Here is a 17,305-nt window from a genome sequence, read left to right as displayed (position 1 = left end):
CTGCATATATACACATACATATATATATCACTGTATATATCACTGTATATATCACTGTATATATCACTGTATATATCACTGCATATATACACATACATATATATATCACTGTATATATCACTGTATATATCACTGCATATATACACATACATATATATATCACTGTATATATCACTGTATATATCACTGTATATATCACTGTATATATCACTGCATATATACACATACATATATATATATATCACTGTATATATCACTGTATATATCACTGTATATATCACTGCATATATACACATACATATATATATATCACTGTATATATCACTGTATATATCACTGTATATATCACTGTATATATCCACATACATGTATATATATCACTGTATATATCACTGTATATATCACTGTATATATCACTGTATATATCACTGCATATATACACATACATATATATATCACTGTATATATCACTGTATATATCACTGCATATATCACTGTATATATCACTGTATATATCACTGCATATATACACATACATATATATATCACTGTATATATCACTGTATATATCACTGCATATATCACTGTATATATCACTGTATATATCACTGCATATATACACATACATATATATATCACTGTATATATCACTGTATATATCACTGCATATATACACATACATATATATATCACTGTATATATCACTGTATATATCACTGCATATATACACATACATATATATATATATCACTGTATATATCACTGCATATATACACATACATATATATATCACTGTATATATCACTTGGACTCTGGGAGATACAGACTAAGACAAAGTGACTCAGGATGAAATGTTGTTCCATTAACCCTCATTAATAGTTTGCGTACCAGTAGTCCGGCTGTGGTGCTTGGTGTTGGCCTGTGACAGACAGGCGGATCATACACAGTGTTTGTTCAGGAGCTGTCAGCCACTCACCTCTGTGATGTTATAGTTGGTGGAGGCACTTGTCTCAAAGAAGTCCATCCCATAATCATTGGCCAGCTTGTTGCCCTGTCCTGTAGCAACCTGTCTCTTCTCCTCCTCGTCTGACTTGTTCCCTATGAGGATCCTCTGGATGTTATCAGGAGCATACTGAGAGGGAGGGAGGGAGATGGGGAGAAAGGAACACGGTGAGGGATAGAGCGGGGGAGAGGGATGGAGGGAGGGAGGGAGGGAGGGGGAGGGAGATGGGGAGAAAGGAAGAGGGGGAGGGAGAGAGGGATGGAGGGAGGGAGGCAGGGATAGAGCGGGGGAGGGGGAGGGGGAGAGGGGTGAGGGAGAGAGGGAGAAAGGAAGAGGGGGAGGGATAGAGGGGGAGGGAGGGAGGCGGGAGGGAGGGAGAGGGAGGGAGATGGGGAGAAAGGGAGAGGGAGGGAGGGAGATGGGGAGAAAGGGAGAGGGAGGGAGGTGTGAAGAAAGGAAGAGGGGGAGGGAGAGAGGGGGTGAGGGACAGAGAGGGAAGAGAATGCGAAACAGAGTCATTCTGTATGATTTGACAAAAGCACCTGTGCCATTATAAAACATTTTAGCCTGAACTTCTAACCCCCAACTCCCTTGATCTCACCTCGTCCACATCGCTGGCCCACTTCATGATGTGCTGGAAGGATCGCTCACTTGTGATGTCGTAAACCAGGAAGATTCCCTGAATAGAGGAGAAAAGGAAAGGAGAGGGGCGGGGCGGGGAGGTGAGGGGAGAAACATGTCATCTGATTCTGTTATGGTTGTCAAAGCAACACCACGTATTATAGTATCCATGGGTGATAAGGGTGGTGAGTGGACAGGAGGAAACTGTTACTATGACACTAAGTAGGGTGGCAGGTAGCCTAGTGGTTAGAGTGTAGGGGTGGCAGGTAGCCTAGTGGTTAGAGTGTAGGGATGGCAGGTAGCCTAGTGGTTAGAGTGTTGGCCAGTAACCGAAAGGTTGCTGGATCGAAGGTAAAACATTTAAATAAAACTATCATCAGGAAACTGTTACTATGACACTAACTAGCACCAGGAAACTGTTACTATGACACTAACTAGCACCAGGAAACTGTTACTATGACACTAACTATCACCAGGAAACTGTTACTATGACACTAACTAGCACCAGGAAACTGTTACTATGACACTAACTAGCACCAGGAAACTGTTACTATGACACTAACTAGCACCAGGAAACTGTTACTATGACACTAACTAGCACCAGGAAACTGTTACTATGACACTAACTAGCACCAGGAAACTGTTACTATGACACTAACTATCACCAGGAAACTGTTACTATGACACTAACTAGCACCAGGAAACTGTTACTATGACACTAACTAGCACCAGGAAACTGTTACTATGACACTAACTAGCACCAGGAAACTGTTACTATGACACTAACTAGCACCAGGAAACTGTTACTATGACACTAACTATCACCAGGAAACTGTTACTATGACACTAACTATCACCAGGAAACTGTTACTATGACACTAACTAGCACCAGGAAACTGTTACTATGACACTAACTAGCACCAGGAAACTGTTACTATGACACTAACTAGCACCAGGAAACTGTTACTATGACACTAACTATCACCAGGAAACTGTTACTATGACACTAACTATCACCAGGAAACTGTTACTATGACACTAACTAGCACCAGGAAACTGTTACTATGACACTAACTAGCACCAGGAAACTGTTACTATGACACTAACTAGCACCAGGAAACTGTTACTATGACACTAACTAGCACCAGGAAACTGTTACTATGACACTAACTAGCACCAGGAAACTGTTACTATGACACTAACTAGCACCAGGAAACTGTTACTATGACACTAACTAGCACCAGGAAACTGTTACTATGACACTAACTAGCACCAGGAAACTGTTACTATGACACTAACTATCACCAGGAAACTGTTACTATGACACTAACTAGCACCAGGAAACTGTTACTATGACACTAACTAGCACCAGGAAACTGTTACTATGACACTAACTAGCACCAGGAAACTGTTACTATGACACTAACTAGCACCAGGAAACTGTTACTATGACACTAACTATCACCAGGAAACTGTTACTATGACACTAACTATCACCAGGAAACTGTTACTATGACACTAACTAGCACCAGGAAACTGTTACTATGACACTAACTAGCACCAGGAAACTGTTACTATGACACTAACTAGCACCAGGAAACTGTTACTATGATACTAACTAGCACCAGGAAACTGTTACTATGACACTAACTAGCACCAGGAAACTGTTACTATGACACTAACTAGCACCAGGAAACTGTTACTATGACACTAACTAGCACCAGGAAACTGTTACTATGACACTAACTAGCACCAGGAAACTGTTACTATGACACTAACTAGCACCAGGAAACTGTTACTATGACACTAACTAGCACCAGGAAACTGTTACTATGACACTAACTAGCACCAGGAAACTGTTACTATGACACTAACTAGCACCAGGAAACTGTTACTATGACACTAACTAGCACCAGGAAACTGTTACTATGACACTAACTATCACCAGGAAACTGTTACTATGACACTAACTAGCACCAGGAAACTGTTACTATGACACTAACTAGCACCAGGAAACTGTTACTATGACACTAACTAGCACCAGGAAACTGTTACTATGACACTAACTAGCACCAGGAAACTGTTACTATGACACTAACTATCACCAGGAAACTGTTACTATGACACTAACTAGCACCAGGAAACTGTTACTATGACACTAACTATCACCAGGAAACTGTTACTATGACACTAACTATCACCAGGAAACTGTTACTATGACACTAACTAGCACCAGGGAACTGTTACTATGACACTAACTAGCACCAGGAAACTGTTACTATGACACTAACTAGCACCAGGAAACTGTTACTATGACACTAACTATCACCAGGAAACTGTTACTATGACACTAACTAGCACCAGGAAACTGTTACTATGACACTAACTAGCACCAGGAAACTGTTACTATGACACTAACTAGCACCAGGAAACTGTTACTATGACACTAACTATCACCAGGAAACTGTTACTATGACACTAACTAGCACCAGGAAACTGTTACTATGACACTAACTAGCACCAGGAAACTGTTACTATGACACTAACTATCACCAGGAAACTGTTACTATGACACTAACTAGCACCAGGAAACTGTTACTATGACACTAACTAGCACCAGGAAACTGTTACTATGACACTAACTAGCACCAGGAAACTGTTACTATGACACTAACTAGCACCAGGAAACTGTTACTATGACACTAACTAGCACCAGGAAACTGTTACTATGACACTAACTATCACCAGGAAACTGTTACTATGACACTAACTATCACCAGGAAACTGTTACTATGACACTAACTATCACCAGGAAACTGTTACTATGACACTAACTATCACCAGGAAACTGTTACTATGACACTAACTAGCACCAGGAAACTGTTACTATGACACTAACTATCACCAGGAAACTGTTACTATGACACTAACTATCACCAGGAAACTGTTACTATGACACTAACTATCACCAGGAAACTGTTACTATGACACTAACTAGCACCAGGAAACTGTTACTATGACACTAACTAGCACCAGGAAACTGTTACTATGACACTAACTAGCACCAGGAAACTGTTACTATGACACTAACTAGCACCAGGAAACTGTTACTATGACACTAACTATCACCAGGAAACTGTTACTATGACACTAACTATCACCAGGAAACTGTTACTATGACACTAACTAGCACCAGGAAACTGTTACTATGACACTAACTAGCACCAGGAAACTGTTACTATGACACTAACTAGCACCAGGAAACTGTTACTATGACACTAACTAGCACCAGGAAACTGTTACTATGACACTAACTAGCACCAGGAAACTGTTACTATGACACTAACTAGCACCAGGGAACTGTTACTATGACACTAACTATCACCAGGGAACTGTTACTATGACACTAACTATCACCAGGAAACTGTTACTATGACACTAACTAGCAGAGAGAGGAGTTATCTTACCTGATCTGACCTCGTACCTGCAATATAATGAGGAATAGTAGTTATCATACCTGATCTGACCTCGTAATATCATGAGGAATAGTAGTTATCATACCTGATCTGACCTCGTACCTGCAATATCATGAGGAATAGTAGTTATCATACCTGATCTGACCTCGTACCTGCAATATCATGAGGAATAATAGTTATCATACCTGTGCTCGTCTGTAGTACTGCTTAGTGATGGTCTGATATCTCTCCTGTCCTGCTGTGTCCCTGGAAGAAAGCAAAAGTCAATCACCCTCTCTTAGAAAATAACCATACAGGCCAGTGAATAGTGATAATATCAGGCTGTTTCGATCCACGGTGGATCTTCGTGAGTTCAAAAAATAGTTTTTAATCTTGAGGTACGAGTCATTGCGAAGTGTTTTTGTGCACTACAGAGAGGGGATGTCCTATTGTCTGAACTTGTTTAGTGTCCCGTCTGTAAAGCAGCCGTATGTCAGCCACTGTCAGCCTGAACACGAGTGTCCTTGTCACGCCCTGGTCGAAGTATTTTGTGTTTATCTTCATGTATTGGGTCAGGCCAGGGTGTGGCATGGGGTTTTTGTATGTGGTGTGTTTATATTGGGATTGTAGCTTAGTGGGGTGTTCTAGCAAAGTCTATGGCTGTCTGGAGTGGTTCTCAATCAGAGGCAGGTGTTTATCGTTGTCTCTGATTGGGAACCATATTTAGGCAGCCATATTCTTTGAGTTTGTCGTGGGTGATTGTCCTTGTTCCTGTCTATGTGTTAGTGTACACCAGTATAAGGCTGTTTCGGTTTTCTTTACGTTTATTGGTGTTTTTTGTAGTGTTTGTATTTAGATTCGTGTTACGTTTATTAAAACATGGATCGCAATCTACACGCTGCATTTTGGTCCGACTCTCCTTCACACCAAGAGAACCGTTACAGTCCTCCTAAATGACTAACATGGTGTCAATGTAGAATATGAATGCAGCTGCTTTTGGTTTACCAAATCTGTATCCGCACTTTGATGCCATCTATCTCTAGCGTCTTCATTTTGAAATCGACTCCTGAGAAGAGACAAAGAACAGACAAGTCAATATTGTGCCTATGGAAACCTCAGATTAATTCATCCTATTTAATGTGTGGAGAGGTGAGGCGAGGTTAAGGTGAGGCGTGGTAAGGGGGGGAGTGAGGTGAGGCGAGGTAAGGGGGGGGGGCGAGGTTAAGGTGAGGCGTGGTGGGGGGGGTGAGGTACAGCGGGGAGAGCTGAGATGTCCTCTTCTGTTTTCTATCCTAAACTATAAGACTAATATGTTTTTGGCCGATCTGAAATACTCTCTCAGACGAATACTTAGGTAAACATACATGGCATTTAACCACCCCAATAGTCAACAAACAGATCTAACCAATGAACCCCAACTAAAAAAGCTAAAAGACTCACAAACCATTACTCATGATTTAAGGCTCCACTCCAGTGAAGGGTTAACTGAGGCAAATCAATCCTCAGACACTCTGATACTCTGCCTGTGGTGTGTTTTTCATCAGTTCCATTCCTCCTCTACTCAGCCTGAAATTGTCATGTTTGTCATTTATTATCATGTCTTGTCCCTGTGCTCCCCATTCTGTTCGTTTCCCTCTGCTGGTCTTATTGGGTTCTTTCCCTCTTTCTATCCCTCTCTCTCCCCCTCCCCCCTCTCACTCTCTCGCTCTCTCTTCTCTCTATCGTTCCGTTCCTGCTCCCAGCTGTTCCTATTCCCCTAATCATCATTTAGTCTTCCCACACCTGTTCCCGATCCTTTCCCCTGATTAGAGTCCCTATTTATTCCTTTGTGTTCCGTTCCTGTCCCGTCGGTTCCTTGTTTAGTATTCACCATGCTGTGATTGCGTTTCGCCCTGTCCTGTCGTGTTTTTGCTGTGATTGTGTATCGCCCTGTCCTGTCGTGTTTTTTTGCCTTCATCAGATGCTGCGTGTGAGCAGGTGTCTCTGTCTACTACGGCCTGCGCCTACCCGAAGCGACCTGCAGTCTGTGGCCGCTTCTCCAGTTATTCCCCTCTACAGACTAGAGGATTTCTGTTATTCCCTGTTTGGACTTAAATAAACTCTGTTTCTGTTAAGTCGCTTTTGGGTCCTCTTTCACCTGCATGACAGAAGGAACCGACCAAGGAATGGACCCAGCGACTTCAGACGCTCGTTACACTGCCGTCGAGATCCAAGGAGCCATGCTCGGCAGACACGAGCAGGAATTGTCTGCTGCTCGCCATGCCGTGGAGAACCTGGCCGCTCAGGTTTCCGACCTCTCTGGACAGTTCCAGAGTCTACGTCTCGTGCCACCTGTTACTTCCTGGCCTGCCGAGCCTCCAGAACCTAGGGTTAATAACCCACCTTGCTACTCCGGGCAGCCCACTGAGTGCCGCTCCTTTCTCACGCAGTGTGAGATTGTGTTCTCTCTCCAACCCAACACATACTCTAGAGAGAGAGCTCGGGTTGCTTACGTCATTTCACTCCTTACTGGCCGGGCTCGAGAATGGGGCACAGCTATCTGGGAGGCAAGGGCTGATTGCTCTAACAAATTCCAGAACTTTAAAGAGGAGATGATTCGGGTTTTTGACCGTTCAGTTTTTGGTGGGGAGGCTTCTAGGGCCCTGGCTTCCTTATGCCAAGGTGAACGGTCCATAACGGATTATTCTATTGAGTTTCGCACTCTTGCTGCCTCTAGTGAGTGGAACGAGCCGGCGCTGCTCGCTCGTTTTCTGGAGGGACTCCACGCAGTGGTTAAGGATGAGATTCTCTCCCGGGAGGTTCCTTCAGATGTGGACTCTTTGATTGCTCTCGCCATCCGCATAGAACGACGGGTAGATCTTCGTCACCGGGCTCGTGGAAGAGAGCTCGCATCAACGGTGTTTCCCTGCTCCGCATCGCAACCATCTCCCTCCTCTGGCTTTGAGACTGAGCCCATGCAGCTGGGAGGGATTCGCATCTCGAATAAGGAGAGGGAACGGAGGATCACCAACCGCCTGTGCCTCTATTGCGGAGTTGCTGGACATTTTGTTAATTCATGTCCAGTAAAAGCCAGAGCTCATCTGTAAGCGGAGGGCTACAGGTGAGCGCAACTACTCAAGTCTCTCCATCAAAGTCCTGTACTACTTTGTCGGTCCACCTACGCTGGACCGGTTCGGGTGCTACATGTAGTGCCTTGATAGACTCTGGGGCTGAGGGTTGTTTCATGGACGAAGCATGGGTTCGGAAACATGACATTCCTTTCAGAGAGTTAGAGAAGCCTACGCCCATGTTCGCCTTAGATGGTAGTCATCTTCCCAGTATCAGATTTGAGACACTACCTTTAACCCTCACAGTATCTGGTAACCACAGTGAGACTATTTCTTTTTTGATTTTCCGTTCACCGTTTACACCTGTTGTTTTGGGTCATCCCTGGCTAGTATGTCATAATCCTTCTATTAATTGGTCTAGTAATTCTATCCTATCCTGGAACGTTTCTTGTCATGTGAAGTGTTTAATGTCTGCCATCCCTCCCGTTTCTTCTGTCCCTACTTCTCAGGAGGAACCTGGCGATTTGACAGGAGTGCCGGAGGAATATCATGATCTGCGCACGGTCTTCAGTCGGTCCCGAGCCAACTCCCTTCCTCCTCACCGGTCGTATGATTGTAGTATTGATCTCCTTCCGGGGACCACTCCTCCTCGAGGTAGACTATACTCTCTGTCGGCTCCCGAACGTAAGGCTCTCGAGGATTATTTGTCTGTGTCTCTTGACGCCAGTACCATAGTGCCTTCTTCTTCTCCGGCCGGGGCGGGGTTCTTTTTGTTAAGAAGAAGGACGGTACTCTGCGCCCCTGCGTGGATTATCGAGGGCTGAATGACATAACGGTTAAGAATCGTTATCCGCTTCCCCTTATGTCATCAGCCTTCGAGATTCTGCAGGGAGCCAGGTGCTTTACTAAGTTGGACCTTCGTAACGCTTACCATCTCGTGCGCATCAGAGAGGGGGACGAGTGGAAAACGGCGTTTAACACTCCGTTAGGGCATTTTGAGTACCGGGTTCTGCCGTTCGGTCTCGCCAATGCGCCAGCTGTTTTTCAGGCATTAGTTAATGATGTTCTGAGAGACATGCTGAACATTTTTGTTTTTGTCTATCTTGACGATATCCTGATTTTTTCTCCGTCACTCGAGATTCATGTTCAGCACGTTCGACGTGTTCTACAGCGCCTTTTAGAGAATTGTCTCTACGTAAAGGCTGAGAAGTGCTCTTTTCATGTCTCCTCCGTTACTTTTCTCGGTTCCGTTATTTCCGCTGAAGGCATTCAGATGGATTCCGCTAAGGTCCAAGCTGTCAGTGATTGGCCCGTTCCAAGGTCACGTGTCGAGTTGCAGCGCTTTTTAGGTTTCGCTAATTTCTATCGGCGTTTCATTCGTAATTTCGGTCAAGTTGCTGCCCCTCTCACAGCTCTTACTTCTGTCAAGACGTGTTTTAAGTGGTCCGGTTCCGCCCAGGGAGCTTTTGATCTTCTAAAAGAACGTTTTACGTCCGCTCCTATCCTCGTTACTCCTGACGTCACTAGACAATTCATTGTCGAGGTTGACGCTTCAGAGGTAGGCGTGGGAGCCATTCTATCCCAGCGCTTCCAGTCTGACGATAAGGTTCATCCTTGCGCTTATTTTTCTCATCGCCTGTCGCCATCTGAGCGCAACTATGATGTGGGTAACCGTGAACTGCTCGCCATCCGCTTAGCCCTAGGCGAATGGCGACAGTGGTTGGAGGGGCGACCGTTCCTTTTGTCGTTTGGACAGACCATAAGAACCTTGAGTACATCCGTTCTGCCAAACGACTTAATGCCCGTCAAGCTCGTTGGGCGTTGTTTTCGCTCGTTTCGAGTTTGTGATTTCTTACCGTCCGGGTAGCAAGAACACCAAGCCTGATGCCTTATCCCGTCTGTTTAGTTCTTCTGTGGCTTCTACTGATCCCGAGGGGATTCTTCCTTATGGGCGTGTTGTCGGGTTAACAGTCTGGGGAATTGAAAGACAGGTTAAGCAAGCACTCACGCACACTGCGTCGCCGCGCGCTTGTCCTAGTAACCTCCTTTTCGTTCCTGTTTCCACTCGTCTGGCTGTTCTTCAGTGGGCTCACTCTGCCAAGTTAGCTGGTCATCCCGGTGTTCGAGGCACTCTTGCGTCTATTCGCCAGCGCTTTTGGTGGCCGACTCAGGAGCGTGACACGCGCCGTTTCGTGGCTGCTTGTTCGGACTGCGCGCAGACTAAGTCGGGTAACTCTCCTCCTGCCGGTCGTCTCAGACCGCTCCCCATTCCTTCTCGACCATGGTCTCACATTGCCTTAGACTTCATTACCGGTCTGCCTTTGTCTGCGGGGAAGACTGTGATTCTGACGGTTGTCGATAGGTTCTCTAAGGCGGCACATTTCATTCCCCTCGCTAAACTTCCTTCCGCTAAGGAGACGGCACAAATCATTATTGAGAATGTATTCAGAATTCATGGCCTCCCGTTAGACGCCGTTTCAGACAGAGGCCCGCAATTCACGTCACAGTTTTGGAGGGAGTTCTGTCGTTTGATTGGTGCGTCCGTCAGTCTCTCTTCCGGGTTTCATCCCCAGTCTAACGGTCAAGCAGAGAGGGCCAATCAGACGATTGGTCGCATACTACGCAGCCTTTCTTTCAGAAACCCTGCGTCTTGGGCAGAACAGCTCCCCTGGGCAGAATACGCTCACAATTCGCTTCCTTCGTCTGCTACCGGGTTATCTCCGTTTCAGAGTAGTCTGGGTTACCAGCCTCCTCTGTTCTCATCCCAGCTTGCCGAGTCCAGCGTTCCCTCCGCTCAAGCGTTTGTCCAACGTTGTGAGCGCACCTGGAGGAGGGTGAGGTCTGCACTTTGCCGTTACAGGGCACAGACGGTGAGAGCCGCCAATAAACGCAGGATTAAGAGTCCAAGGTATTGTTGCGGCCAGAGAGTGTGGCTTTCCACTCGCAACCTTCCTCTTACGACAGCTTCTCGTAAGTTGACTCCGCGGTTCATTGGTCCGTTCCGTGTCTCCCAGGTCGTCAATCCTGTCGCTGTGCGACTGCTTCTTCCGCGACATCTTCGTCGCGTCCATCCTGTCTTCCATGTCTCCTGTGTTAAGCCCTTTCTTCGCACCCCGTTCGTCTTCCCTCCCCCTCCCGTCCTTGTCGAGAGCGCACCTATTTACAAGGTACATAAGATCATGGACATGCGTTCTCGGGGACGGGGTCACCAATACTTAGTGGATTGGGAGGGTTACGGTCCTGAGGAGAGGAGTTGGGTTCCGTCTCGGGACGTGCTGGACCGTTCACTCATCGATGATTTCCTCCGTTGCCGCCAGGATTCCTCCTCGAGTGCGCCAGGAGGCGCTCGGTGAGTGGGGGGTACTGTCATGTTTGTCATTTATTATCATGTCTTGTCCCTGTGCTCCCCATTCTGTTCGTTTCCCTCTGCTGGTCTTATTGGGTTCTTTCCCTCTTTCTATCCCTCTCTCTCCCCCTCCCCTCTCACTCTCTCGCTCTCTCTTCTCTCTATCGTTCCGTTCCTGCTCCCAGCTGTTCCTATTCCCCTAATCATCATTTAGTCTTCCCACACCTGTTCCCGATCCTTTCCCCTGATTAGAGTCCCTATTTATTCCTTTGTGTTCCGTTCCTGTCCCGTCGGTTCCTTGTTTAGTATTCACCATGCTGTGATTGCGTTTCGCCCTGTCCTGTCGTGTTTTTGCTGTGATTGTGTATCGCCCTGTCCTGTCGTGTTTTTTGCCTTCATCAGATGCTGCGTGTGAGCAGGTGTCTCTGTCTACTACGGCCTGCGCCTACCCGAAGCGACCTGCAGTCTGTGGCCGCTTCTCCAGTTATTCCCCTCTACAGACTAGAGGATTTCTGTTATTCCCTGTTTGGACTTAAATAAACTCTGTTTCTGTTAAGTCGCTTTTGGGTCCTCTTTCACCTGCATGACAGAAATACTGAAATACTGCTTTTAAACTGCAGTGTGTTCACTTGATAAGGGCCTTGGCACTGAAACTCATCTGTCGACCCCGTAGCTACTCTCTCAGACCCTCAGACGTAACCCGTGAGATGCCCATTGTGGGTGATACACACCTCTTCTGTTGACACGACACTCCCATGAGAAAGATACATCTGATAGATGTGACATGTTGCTGTTGTACTTCAGTGTGTTCATTCGAAACGAGTCTCATCTCGGCACGCATATCTAAAACACGATAGACAACTAGTGACACTCTCACAGGCCTACCTACTTTTCATAATTCATCTCTGCACTCAAGACACTCATCTCATCTTAAACACAATAGACACTCTCTCACAGGCCTAGACTGGAGTTCACTCCACTTCAGGGAGAGACAGAGAGGCCTGTTAAAGCAGTAAAGCAGACAACTTTTAAAGAAAAGGTTTCTACCTAGAACCTAAAATGGTTCTTCGGCTGTCCTCACAGGAGAACCCTTTGAGGAACCATTTTTGTTTCCAGGTACGACCCTTTTGGGATCCATATATGTCCCTTTCCACAGAGGGTTCTACCTGGAACCCAAAATGGTTCTCCTGGAACAAAAAACGTTTCTACCTGGAACAAAAAAGGGTTATCCTAAGGGAACCCTTTTGGAACCCTTTTATCAAAGAGTGTAGAACTGTGTGACAACTAGGACTGTCTGACTACAAGGACTGTCTGACTACTAGGACTGTCTGACTACTAGAACTGTCTGACTACTAGAACTGTGTGACTACTAGGACTGTCTGACTACTAGAACTGTCTGACTACTAGGACTGTGTGACTACTAGAACTGTGTGACTACTAGGACTGTCTGACTACTAGAACTGTCTGACTACTAGAACTGTGTGACTACTAGGACTGTCTGACTACTAGAACTGTCTGACTACTAGGACTGTGTGACTACTAGAACTGTGTGACTACTAGGACTGTCTGACTACTAGAACTGTCTGACTACTAGAACTGTCTGACTACTAGGACTGTGTGACTACTAGGACTGTCTGACTACTAGAACTGTGTGACTTCTAGAACTGTCTGACTACTAGGACTGTCTGACTACTAGGACTGTGTGACTACTAGGACTGTGTGACTACTAGGACTGTGTGACTACTAGGACTGTGTGACTACTAGGACTGTCTGACTACTAGGACTGTGTGACTACTAGGACTGTGTGACTACTAGGACTGTGTGACTACTAGGACTGTGCGACTAGGGAAGGAGTATGCAGACCGTGGCACAGTGAAAGGTCACTGTCTTTTCTTGCCTGGGAGGAGTGAAAGCAGGAAAAAACACAGACATGAAGGCTCTCCCTCTCTCCCTCTTTCTCTCTCTGTGTCTTGCTTCTCTCCAAGCATCTCTCTCTCTCTTCCCCTCACTCTTTCTATGCTTCTCGTTCTCCCCGTCTCTCCCTCTACATATTTCCTTTTCCTTCTCTCCTGGAGTCATCCCTGCATTCAGTGATCTGGGAGTGAGTGACATGCAGCTTCAAAGTAAATGCTTCTAAGATGTCCTCTAGAATAGATGAATGGGAAGTGTTGGCTCAGCTATCTAAGATGTCCTCTAGAATCAAATCCAAATCAAATCAAATTGTATTAGTCACCTGCGCCGAATACAACAGTTGAAATGCTTACTTAAGAGCCCTTAACCAACAATGCAGTTTCAAAAAATATGGATAAGAATAAGAGGCCATGTGAATAGTCTGGGTAGCTATGTGACTAGATGTTCAGGAGTCTTATGGTTTGGGGATAGAAGCTTTATTATAAGCCTCTTGGACCTAGACTTGACGCTCCGGTACCGCTTACCGTGTGGTAGCAGAGAGAACGGTCTATGACTAGAGTGGCTGGATTCTTTGACAATTTATAGATGAATGAGAACTGTTGGCTCAGCTATCTAAGATGTCCTCTAGAATAGATGAATGGGAAGTGGTTGGCTCAGCTATCTAAGATGTCCTCTAGAATAGATGAATGAGAAGTGGTTGGCTCAGCTATCTAAGATGTCCTCTAGAATAGATGAATGAGAAGTGTTGGTTCAGCTATCTAAGATGTCCACTAGAATAGATGAATGGGAAGTGGTTGGCTCAGCGATCTAAGATGTCCTCTAGAATAGATGAATGAGAAGTGTTGGCTCAGCGATCTAAGATGTCCTCTAGAATAGATGAATGGGAAGTGGTTGGCTCAACGATCTAAGATGTCCTCTAGAATAAATCAAAATCAAATCAAATCAAATCAAATTTATTTATATAGCCCTTCGTACATCAGCTGATATCTCAAAGTGCTGTACAGAAACCCAGCCTAAAACCCCAAACAGCAAACAATGCAGGTGTAAAAGCACGGTGGCTAGGAAAAACTCCCTAGAAAGGCCAAAACCTAGGAAGAAACCTAGAGAGGAACCGGGCTATGTGGGGTGGCCAGTCCTCTTCTGGCTGTGCCGGGTAGAGATTATAACAGAAAATGACCAAGATGTTCAAATGTTCATAAATGACCAGCATGGTCAAATAATAATAAGGCAGAACAGTTGAAACTGGAGCAGCAGCACAGTCAGGTGGACTGGGGACAGCAAGGAGCCATCATGTCAGGTAGTCCTGGGGCACGGTCCTAGGGCTCAGGTCCTCCGAGAGAGAGAAAGAAAGAGAGAATTAGAGAGAGCATATGTGGGGTGGCCAGTCCTCTTCTGGCTGTGCCGGGTGGAGATTATAACAGAACGTGGCCAAGATGTTCAAATGTTCATAAATGACCAGCATGGTTGAATAATAGTAAGGCAGAACAGTTGAAACTGGAGCAGGAGCATGGCCAGGTGGACTGGGGACAGCAAGGAGTCCTCATGTCAGGTAGTCCTGGGACATGGTCCTAGGGCCCAGGCCAGTTGAAACTGGAGCAGCAGCATGGCCAGGTGGACTGGGGACAGCAAGGAGTCATCATGTCAGGTAGTCCTGGGGCATGGTTCTAGGGCTCAGGTCCTCCGAGAGAGAGAAAGAAGGAGAGAAGGAGAGAATTAGAGAACGCACACTTAGATTTACACAGGACACCGAATAGGACAGGAGAAGTACTCCAGATAAACAAACTGACCCTAGCCCCCCGACACATAAACTACTGCAGCATAAATACTGGAGGCTGAGACAGGAGGGGAAGTGGTTGGCTCAGCGATCTAAGATGTCCTCTAGAATAGAGGAATGGGAAGTGTTGGCTCAGCGATCTAAGATGTCCTCTAGAATAGATGAATGGGAAGTGGTTGGCTCAGCGATCTAAGATGTCCTCTAGAATAGATGAATGGGAAGTGGTTGGCTCAGCGATCTAAGATGTCCTCTAGAATAGATGAATGGGAAGTGTTGGCTCAGCGATCTAAGATGTCCTCTAGAATAGATGAATGGGAAGTGGTTGGCTCAGGTATCTAAGATGTCCTCTAGAATAGATGAATGGGAAGTGTTGGCTCAGCTAGCTAAGATGTCCTCTAGAATAGATGAATGGGAAGTGGTTGGCTCAGCGATCTAAGATGTCCTCTAGAATAGATGAATGGGAAGTGTTGGCTCAGCTATCTAAGATGTCCTCTAGAATAGATGAATGGGAAGTGGTTGGCTCAGCGATCTAAGATGTCCTCTAGAATAGATGAATGGGAAGTGTTGGCTCAGCGATCTAAGATGTCCTCTAGAATAGATTAATGGGAAGTGGTTGGCTCAGCGATCTAAGATGTCCTCTAGAATAGAGGGATGGGAAGTGGTTGGCTCAGCGATCTAAGATGTCCTCTAGAATAGATGAATGAGAAGTGGTTGGCTCAGCGATCTAAGATGTCCTCTATAATAGATGAATGGGAAGTGGTTGGCTCAGCTATCTATGTAAGATCTGATAGAATATATCACAGTAGTGTTCAAACATCCGGTGATTTGAAGAAGAAAAAATATTATTGTATAAGGTGAGAGGAGTTTTCATATTGTGGCGAGTTCCGGAGGGCGACCCCGACAGGGACACAACCCCGACAGGGACACGACCCCGGCAGGGACACGACCCCGACAGGGACACGACCCCGGCAGGGACACGACCCCGACAGGGACACAACCCCGGCAGGGACACGAGCAGGGACACGACCCCGGCAGGGACACGACCCCGGCAGGGACACGACCCCGGCAGGGACACGACCCCGACAGGGACACGACCCCGACAGGGACACGACCCCGACAGGGACACGAGCAGGGACACGACCCCGGCAGGGACACGAGCAGGGACACAACACCGACAGGGACACGACACCGACAGGGACACGACCCCGGCAGGGACACACCCCGACAGGGACACGACCCCGGCAGGGACACACCCCGACAGTGACACAAGACACCGACAGGGACACGACCCCGGCAGGGACACGACCCCGGCAGGGACACGAGCAGGGACACACCCCGACAGGGACACAAGACACCGACAGGGACACGACCCCGACAGGGACACGACCCCGGCAGGGACACGAGCAGGGACACGACCCAGACAGGGACACGACCCAGACAGGGACACGACCCCGACAGGGACACGACCCCGGCAGGGACACGAGCAGGGACACGACCCAGACAGGGACACGACCCAGACAGGGACACGACCCCGACAGGGACACGACCCCGGCAGGGACACGACCCCGACAGGGACACGACCCCGAAAGGGACACGACCCCGGCAGGGACACGACCCCGACAGGGACACGACCCCGACAGGGACACGACCCCGACAGGGACACGACTCCGACAGGGACACGACTCCGACAGGGACACGATCCCGACAGGGACACGACCCCGACAGGGACACGACCCCGACAGGGACACGACCCCGGGTCCAGCGACTGTCAACACATTAGCCATTATGCCAAGAGATCCAAACCCCTTTTTATTTAACTAAGGCAAGTCAGTTAAGAACAAATTCTTATTTACAATGACGGCCTAACCCGACCAAACCCTAACGACAATGGGCCAATTGTGCGGCGCCCTATGGGACTCCCAATCACAGCCGGATGTGCTTGCAGCCCAGGGTCGAACCAGGGTCTGTAGTGACACCTCCAGCACTGAGATGCAGTGCATTAAACTGCTGCGCCGCTCGCCACCCTTGATGAGGTCGCTACAATAGGATCACTAGGTGTGTAACGGTCGACTTGAAGACTTTTGTCACAGTGTCTGTGCTCTGTGAATGAAACGGACACCGTCTATGACTCTACAGCCCATCACATCA

The 17,305-nt window shown here is 46.9% G+C and overlaps 1 protein-coding gene across 2 annotated transcripts in view; it reads right to left on the bottom strand.

Annotated features, from left to right (window-relative positions):
• Positions 1–17,305, bottom strand: part of LOC123995737 (ras-related protein Rab-15-like) — a 32,372-nt gene that overhangs the window by 6,271 nt on the left and 8,796 nt on the right. Inside the window, exons 2-5 of one of the 2 annotated variants that reach the window (XM_046299408.1) lie at positions 6,085–6,145; positions 5,286–5,346; positions 1,605–1,682; positions 977–1,132 (exon numbers count right to left, since the gene is read on the bottom strand). In XM_046299408.1, coding sequence (XP_046155364.1) covers positions 977–1,132; positions 1,605–1,682; positions 5,286–5,346; positions 6,085–6,145 — 356 coding nt within the window. The remainder of the gene's footprint in view (positions 1–976; positions 1,133–1,604; positions 1,683–5,285; positions 5,347–6,084; positions 6,146–17,305) is intronic. The other variant, XM_046299409.1, reaches the window with a different exon arrangement.

Source organism: Oncorhynchus gorbuscha, linkage group LG14 (genome assembly GCF_021184085.1).
Source record: "Oncorhynchus gorbuscha isolate QuinsamMale2020 ecotype Even-year linkage group LG14, OgorEven_v1.0, whole genome shotgun sequence".
In the NCBI taxonomy this organism is placed as follows: domain Eukaryota; kingdom Metazoa; phylum Chordata; class Actinopteri; order Salmoniformes; family Salmonidae; genus Oncorhynchus; species Oncorhynchus gorbuscha.
This window is presented reverse-complemented; position numbering and strand designations above follow the sequence as displayed.